Source organism: Nannospalax galili, unplaced genomic scaffold (assembly GCF_000622305.1).
Source record: "Nannospalax galili isolate Female #2095 unplaced genomic scaffold, S.galili_v1.0 scaffold538, whole genome shotgun sequence".
NCBI lineage: Eukaryota > Metazoa > Chordata > Mammalia > Rodentia > Spalacidae > Nannospalax > Nannospalax galili.
In genome coordinates, this window is record NW_008343842.1 from 4,343,061 (window position 1) to 4,351,184 (window position 8,124).

Here is an 8,124-nt window from a genome sequence, read left to right on the forward strand (position 1 = left end):
GGAGGTGGAGGTGGAGGTGGAGGTGGAGGTGGAGGTGGAGGTGGAGGTGGAGGTGGAGGTGGAGGTGGAGGTGGAGGTGGAGGTGGAGGTGGAGGTGGAGGTGGAGGTGGAGGTGGAGGTGGAGGTGGAGGTGGAGGTGGAGGTGGAGGTGGAGGTGGAGGTGGAGGTGGAGGTGGAGGTGGAGGTGGAGGTGGAGGTGGAGGTGGAGGTGGAGGTGGAGGTGGAGGTGGAGGTGGAGGTGGAGGTGGAGGTGGAGGTGGAGGTGGAGGTGGCGGCGACTCAGGAGGCTCAAATGAAAAATTCCACACCAGGAAGATTTGCTTTATTCACAAAACTGTTAAACTACTGCATAAAATGCCCTGGTATAAGCTATGTATGTGACATGATGAATTTCATGATTAGTCTTGGGTCCCATCTGGAAGATAGCCTGTCATATATGTACAAATATCCAAAATCTAAAGAAAACAATCCCAAGCACTCCTGACTGAAGTATCTCACATCCAGTCATTCAGTATGTGTCCCCTTTGGAAAGGTTGCTTTTGCACTTTCATATTAGGAAGAAATCTAAGGAATTCACAAGTGTCCCTCCCATACGATCACAGGCCAGGCCTGGCTCTCGCTGTCCCACAGGTGCAACTTATGAACTATTATGAAAGTCACATCAGAGACAGTTGTTACAGTTTTGCTCTGAGGACTGAATCAGATGTTCTAGCTCTTTTAGTGGTTTGGGCTTGAGCCCTAGGCATCACACTTGCTGAGCTCTGCCACTTAACCATACTTCTAAAATTGTTCTTTCAGAAGAAAAGGATGGGTTTGGGTGAACTTGTATCCAAAAATAACATTTCACAGGACTAGCTCGCCTGTGCCTTGCAGCAGCTGCATTGCATCCTGGACCCTGCCCAGCATCATGACCATTCAGCTGCCTTGAGGTGGAATAAAGTTTTCCCCTGCTGGGAGCAAGGAGGTGTGTCTGTGTGGGCGGAACATGGACATCTGCGCTTGCTTGGTGTCCTCTGACTGGAGTGTCTGCCCTTAGGGCTCACCTACTGACTGAGTAGTGCTTATAACCTTTGATTCCAAAGCTCAGAAAGACTGAGGCAAGATAGTAAGCACCTCATCAACTACAGGCCTGAACTGTTCCTCATTCCCTGGCAGATGTGGGGCTGCTCCAGGCAGTAGAGTATTTGAAAACCCATTTCTCCACACAGCTGAGTAAGCTCTGGATAAACTGACCTAGACCCAAAATCCATAGGAAAGGTGTGCACCCTCTGTGGTCATGGGTAAATTATTCCTGCGAATCCTGTGTGACAGGACATGACCCTTGAGGAGGAGGGCGGCCTGCCACACCATGCTTGATTTTTGTTTGGATCACAGTTGAATTCTGAGCTGTCTGGCCTTTGATCTGTTTTCCTTATTACAGTGGCACAGCTGTTGTAGAAGATAACCTCAGTCAAGGTCTGGCATCTGCTTTTCTACAGATAAAAGTTGGGGCTGAGCCAGGAGTGGTGGCACACATTTTTAGTCCTGGGGCTCAGGTGGCAGAGGCAGGTGGATCTCTCTGAGATGGAGGCAAGTCTGATCTATGTAGCAAGTTCCAAGTCAGCTGGGGCTGCAGGGAGACAACAATCTCCCCCCGCCCCCCCGCCAAAAATAAAAAGTTGGGACTGAGGAGGTGGCCTTCAGGGTAAAGTGCATGCTGCACAAATTGGCAAGCTCCAGGTTCAGTAAGAGGCCGTCTCTGCACCCGCACACCCATGTGCACAAACACAAAGTTGAGTTGCTAGGCCCTGGAACAGAGTGGACATTATCTGTATCGCCAACCCCCTACTTCTAGGCTGCAGTTGATGTTGGCCATCAGAACCTGTTCCACTGGGTTGTAGACCTACAGCAGAACCAGAAATGTAGATGGACCTTGCATTTTGAATGTCTCTCATCCCACAGTTAGGAAAAGCACCTCCCACTTGGCCTCCAGCCGCTGGACAAGCTGTTCTTGGAATCTTCACCAGCCTTTTCCTCTGCAGCAGGTGTAGTGTTGCCTGCGTTCTTTGATCCACTTGTGACACATGTAATTCTGCACGCAGGAAGTCTAGGTCACAGTGGTTTCGAAATAGCTGACTCCCTGTCCCTCCTTGAAATGATGGTAGTCAGTTAGATGAAGGAACATACCTTCTTCCTCAAGCCACCTTTCTATACCAATTAAGCATACTGGCCACACTAATATGCTATTTTTTGGACAACAGAGGAAGTCTGGCTTTTACTTTCCAGAGGGCACCCAACCTCAGTTGATAGACAGGGTAGCCATAAGCTAAGCCAGTTAAATACCACACTGAATGGTCCGAGGACTCTCGAGTAGAAGGCTGAGCATGTGCCTCTTTATCCCTAACCTTGCCGGTTGCGTGGATCTTGTTTTAGTTTGTCTGCTAAATGGGGAGTCAGAACAAGTCCCTCAGGCACACATTCCCAGACAAGCTGCAGGTACCTGTGGAGCTTTGCACTGGAAAGCAGTTAAGTTTAGAGTGAAGGGGAAAGACTCTAAAGACAGTGCTGCTTGCTTTTTGAGTTTTCCTGCTTGGAGCCCTTGGGGCGCATATGAGTCCTCAATCTCAAGGGAACCTAAGCTGCCCTTATGGGTCATTCTAGATGAGTGGATGTTGCTAGGAAGTGCTGAGTCAGAGCAGCTTGCCTTAAGCTGCTTTACTACTTAACTCTGACGTGTGTGACCCTCCCGTCAGAGCCCACGGCATGGAATCTGAGAGCCCTTTGCAGCCCTGGCCCCACGCTTGGCTGGGCCACTGAGAGCTGCAGCTGCGAAAATGGTTAGTGCCTTTGTTTGGCTGCTGGAGACATGGATGTGTGGCAACCCATCATTCTAAACACCAGCCCCTCAGCTCCCCGGTGCTGTGCTCTTGATTAGGTTACCTTACCTCTCTGAGCTGGAAGGTCGTGCGTGTCACCATGGAGCCCAGTGAAGCTTAAGGGTTACATGTTAGGAGCTGCTGTGGCACCTGGCATGTAGCCGATGTTCCTTCAAGATTGGCCTTCCAACTCACCTCTTCCCCACCAAGCAGGTAGAAATATACCATACCTCCATGACCTCCAGTATTTCCCACTGAAAAAAACTGCGAACACTTTAATCTCATGCTCTCCATCCTTGGTAGCTTTGACCTTTGATTGCATGAGACTAAACAGTATTGTCCTTAGAATACTAGTTTTTAGCCTCCTGAGTCGATACTTTGCGTCCATTCAGAAACTTGACTCAGGGAGGATGTAGGGAAGAGTTGGGTATGTAAGGGAAACACGGGGTGACTTGGTGAGGATGCAGAGTGGAGAGCAGCCCCAACTCTCTTCCCTACTCTTCACATCTACCACCCCCCACCCCCCTTGGGCAACTGGAGAGTTGTGTGCCTTCTACTTGCCACCACCCCAGCACAGCCCCAGCTGCTCCTGGAGCCCCGAGGCTTATGACCAAATCAATAGTTAACCCAAGTGCTTGTGTCCTCCAGCTAAGCAACTGTGTAGAGACCTGGCTTTAGAATGGCAGACAGAGGTGGTTGTCCAGCCATCCTGTAGCCTCCTAGGTCTGTCAAAAGAAAATGTGCAAATGTGCTGTGTGTCTAAAGCACTCCTGACTTTTCCCACATTCCATCAAACTGATGGGCAATATCCTCCCTGTCTTTCTCCCTACTGTGAGTTGAGCCTAGGTTCAGGATTTTTAGCATAGCTATCAGGCACTGGGCGGTCTCTGGTCACTCACCATGGATATAGCCAAGTGTCACCTGTTCCCCACAGAAGCCTACTGCTTCTGGGCCACAGGGAAGACCCTGGTAGTGGTTGGTTACCTTTGCCCTTTCAAGTCTGCTTTGAATGGGTCCTACCAAGGAGAGGTAAGGTCATGATTCAGTGCAGTCCTCAGATGGTTTCTCGAGCTGACAAACCAAGGAGGCTCTTTGCTCTTTTTTTTTTTTTTGGTCTTTTTGAGACAATGTCTCCCTGTAGTCCTAGCTGGCCTGGAACTCGCTATGTAGACCAGGCTGGCCTCGAACTCACAAAGATCTACCTGCCTCTGCCTCCCAAGTGCTGGGACTAAAGGCATGCGCCACCATGCCCGCCTGGAGTCTCGATCTTAATACAGGGAAAAGCAAGGCAAAAAGCCTTTTCCGTTTAGCCAAGTAGCATAGAAAGTACCTTTGGGGTCTGATCTGGTGGTATACACTGGGCCTGTAATCCCAGCACTTGGGAGGCTCAGGGGAGGAAGATCATGAACTCTAGTCCAGGGGCTAGAGAGATGGCTCATTGGTTAATAATGCTTACTGCTTTTGCAAAGGATCTGGGTTCAGTTCCAAGCACCTGCATGGCAGCTCATGGCCACCTGTAACTCCAGTTCCAGGATCTGATGCCCTCCCTCTTCTGGCCTCTAAGGTGAGGCACATAAACTCACAAATATACACACACATAATAAAAATAATATCTTTTTTTAAAAGAAATTCAAGCCAGGTGTGGTGGTTGTACACCTTTAATCCCCCAGCACTTGGGAGGCAGAGGCAGGCAGATCTCTGTAAGTTCCAGGCCAGCTGGGGCTACAGGGAGATCCTGTTTCAAAGACCAAAAAATAAATGAAAAGAATGCCAGTCCAGATTGGACTACATAGTGAGACTCTGCATTGAAAGAAGCTAAACAGGTAGTGAGGAGAAGTATTAAGTACTTTGATGAATTTGAACTAAATCTCACAATGTGGCAAGTGGGCAGGGGATCAATACTGCACTCCCCAGATTTAGTTCTGAATCCTGGCTCTGCCTCTTAGCAGCCACATAATCTTGAAGACCTCAGTCTGCAGGAAAATGGTGCTCCTCAGATGTATGTGGCACTACTTGGGTCCTTTTCAGGACAGAAGTGGGGATTAAAGATGGTATGGACAGCCGGGTGTGGTGGCATATGCCTCTGATCCCAGTACTCAGGAGTTCAAGGCCAGCTGGGGCTAAGGGAGACCCTGTCTCCAAAAGACCCCCCCCTAAAAAAAAATGGTATGGGCAGGTGCTGGCACTTGTGCTTGGGTACCGGGTACGAATCTGCTGTTTCTGCCACATTGGATGTTTTTGTTTGTTTACATTTATTTTGTGTGAATGCCATAGTGTACAGGTGGAGGTCAGAGGACTTGTGGGAGTCAGTTCTCTCCTTCCACCCTGTGGGTTCCGGGAATCGAACTCAGGTCACCCAACTTGGCAGCAAGTGCCTTTATCTGCTGAGACATCTCACTGGTCTTGCCACATTGCTTCCCTTAAGTACCTGCCAGTGTCAGCATCTGAGGGGCAGGTGCAGAAAAAGGTTTGCGCTCCCTCCATGGACAGGTCTGAGAATCCGTTGTCAAGGACATAGGAAGCTTCGCAGCCCAGGTGGAGCAAGATGGGCACCAACCACACTGCTTTTGCACGACGAGCCTCCTGTCTCCCCTCTGAGGCCGGTGGGATTCAGCAGGAAACTCAGCCCACCAGACATATCCTGGTCTTTGGTCTGCTGAGGTCCGGTGTGCTCAGGGCGATGACCCTCCTGCCTTGTCTGGGACTGGGACTTGCTGGTGGGAATGGTGGATTCTCATCCTAGGTTTGCTTGTCACACTGCACTGCCATGTGTCTGTCCATCACTGACTGTCTTCACTCTCTTCCAGGGGCTCCACGGGCCTTACCCCTTCGACCAGTCTTAAACGGGTTTCAGCAAGAAGAAAAATTAACAAAAAACAGAAGACGTGACTTTGGGGCGGGGGGGAGGGCGAGGGGTTCCTCTGGATCACAGACCACGTCACATGGACCCCTGGCTCTGGCCCCCCCCTCCCCCATCCTGGAGGAAGAGGAAGAAGCAGAACAGACTAGTTTTGAGTATTCTCAGTGTGCATGTGTGGATGCTGAATCACAGGAGTGGTGCTGAGGCGACCGAAGAATCCACGCAGCCACCAAGGATTCTGATTACGTCATTCTAACGAGTCACTAGCTCACTCGGGAAGGAGCAGTTAAAAATGGGGGAAAATAAGCCATCTTTTTAAACAAAATTTATTTTGCCTACAGAGAGGTTGTAGTTTTGAGCACACGTTAATTTTCTCCCCTCTTCCCGATGTTTATTTTTTTAAATAAGGGATAGTGTGCTCTCTAGGATAGTGCTTGCTCTGGAAGCAGTTCAGGTTGAGGTTAGCGTGGCATGTTTGGGGACTCTGCAGGTCAGTGCTGCTGGGAACACACTGCAGTGCCACATGACTGCAGAGTCTGACCCCATTTGTTTTTCATGGCATCTGCCAGTGCGTTACCGCCCTTCCTCCTCTTTTCTCTTTAATCTCTTGTTGATTTACACCTTTGACATTTGTATTTGTCCACCCTGTGGCTTCTTAGCATCAGACTCCCTAAAGACCGAACTTCCCTGTCTGGTCAGCAGAGGAAGCCTGGGGGACAGATCTCAGGTGATGTGGGAGTTTCTGAGGCTGAGAGGTGTCCCGCGCATGCTAGTAACTGCTGGGATTGCTTCCCTTTGTGTTTCTCTTGGCACAAGGAATGTCACCACACATAGGCCCTCTTGGATCCTCCATGCAGTGGCCTCAGCCTGCCCTGGGAACGATGCATGCGCACTTGCTAGGTGGGTGCGTATGCCACGTGCACACACATGGGGGGGGCTCATCAAGTGAGAACCCATTCCCTGCTTCTCTCTCTTGTCACACAGCTCCCCTCCCTGTGTCTTCCCCCTGACTTGTCCTCTGTGGTGATCTCACAGCCTGCTAGTGGAGGCTGAGTTATTGAGGTATGAAGGTGCAGCCCCAGATGGGAGCCCCACCACTGACTCCTTTGACTTGAAAGGCCACAGTTGGAGAGAAATGAAAGGACCGCCCCCAGCAGAATTCGTAGTGCAGGGTGGAGGCTGGTGAATTGTAGCCCAGCTGGAGCAGTGGCTCTTGCTCCCTGGGCAGGTACCCACTAGTGTCCCCTGGACTCCAAACGGGTTGGAATGTGGATGTCTCTGCGGGAACCTTGAACCAGGCTAGAACAGCTGTCTGCCAAAGATACAAGAATATGCAAAGTCCCTCTTCCCTTCTCAGCCCCTCCTTCCCTGAGTCAGCTGGCTTGAGAGCTGGGATGTGGATCTCCTGTACGGATGCAGAGTTCCCTGTCTGCTGTCACAGCCCCCGTGTGCTCGGGGCTGTGGGCAGAGCAGGGAGACCAAGGCATGAGTGGTTGCAGGGGTCCTCCAGCCTGGGTGTGGTGTGGGTCTGCCTGCCTGTCTGTCTTCATCTGGGTGTCTGAGTTCTGAAAAGCGTGTGGTATTCATTCCTCCTTATCCTCTTCTGAGACTGTTTAAACACTTGATCGTGGGAGAAAAGCTTGTATGAAACACCCTCCTTCACCTTTCTACTTCCCCAAAAAGCAAACCAAGAGGGAATCAGCTTTGTTTTTCCGAGAAGGCCCCGGGGGAGGTGGAGATGCCCATGGAGAGGAGCAGTGTTGGGGGCATCTCTGGAGTCCCTACTTCCTCTGCACACTTGGGCCCTAGCAGAGCCAAGGGCAGTCCCTGCCAGGGGTCTGTGCCACAAGACCCAGGGATTTTGTCTGAGGGCCTCCAGGCCAGGCTACTGCCACCATTGGTGCTGGTCTCCGAGGACTCTGCCACCTGGAGCACAGCCTTGCTCAGCCATTCTGCTTGCTGACCTTGAAGCAGTGCATCGCCAGCTGCCCACTAGGAATCATGGGAAGCTCCACCCCACCTGGCTGGCTTCCCTATCCACCTACTGCGCCCACCACTATGTGCCCTTTCTCAGTTTCCAGCAGGGGCTGCATGGGCCGCTGTTGCTGAGTCTGGTCCTGCCAGTCACTTGCTCTCCCACCACTTGTAGGCCACCTCAGTAGCAAAGCAGATGGCCCTGGCACCCTGCTTCCTCCCCAAGAACAAGCAGTGTTCGCACAGCTTTTGAGAGTTAGCTTCTTGCAGAAGTCAAAGCAGGTGCAAGCGTTGGACAGGCTCCTAGCAGAGGAAGGCGTCGGCACTGCTCTCCAGCCTCACGCCTCATGGGTTCCAGAAATGCCTTGTGTTCCCTCCCTTCGTGGATCAGTCTGCCTTTGGGCATAGCCACCAGCTCTGACACCCAGGCGGTGA

At 51.3% G+C, this 8,124-nt stretch overlaps 1 protein-coding gene across 1 annotated transcript in view; it reads left to right on the forward strand.

Moving 5' to 3' along the window:
- The window catches only part of Ilrun (inflammation and lipid regulator with UBA-like and NBR1-like domains), a 70,518-nt gene extending 64,793 nt beyond the window's left edge, over positions 1–5,725 (forward strand). The window contains exon 5 of the mRNA XM_008840122.2: positions 5,663–5,725. Coding sequence (XP_008838344.1) covers positions 5,663–5,698 — 36 coding nt within the window. The 3' untranslated portion in view covers positions 5,699–5,725. The remainder of the gene's footprint in view (positions 1–5,662) is intronic.
- The last annotated feature ends 2,399 nt before the right edge of the window (positions 5,726–8,124 follow it).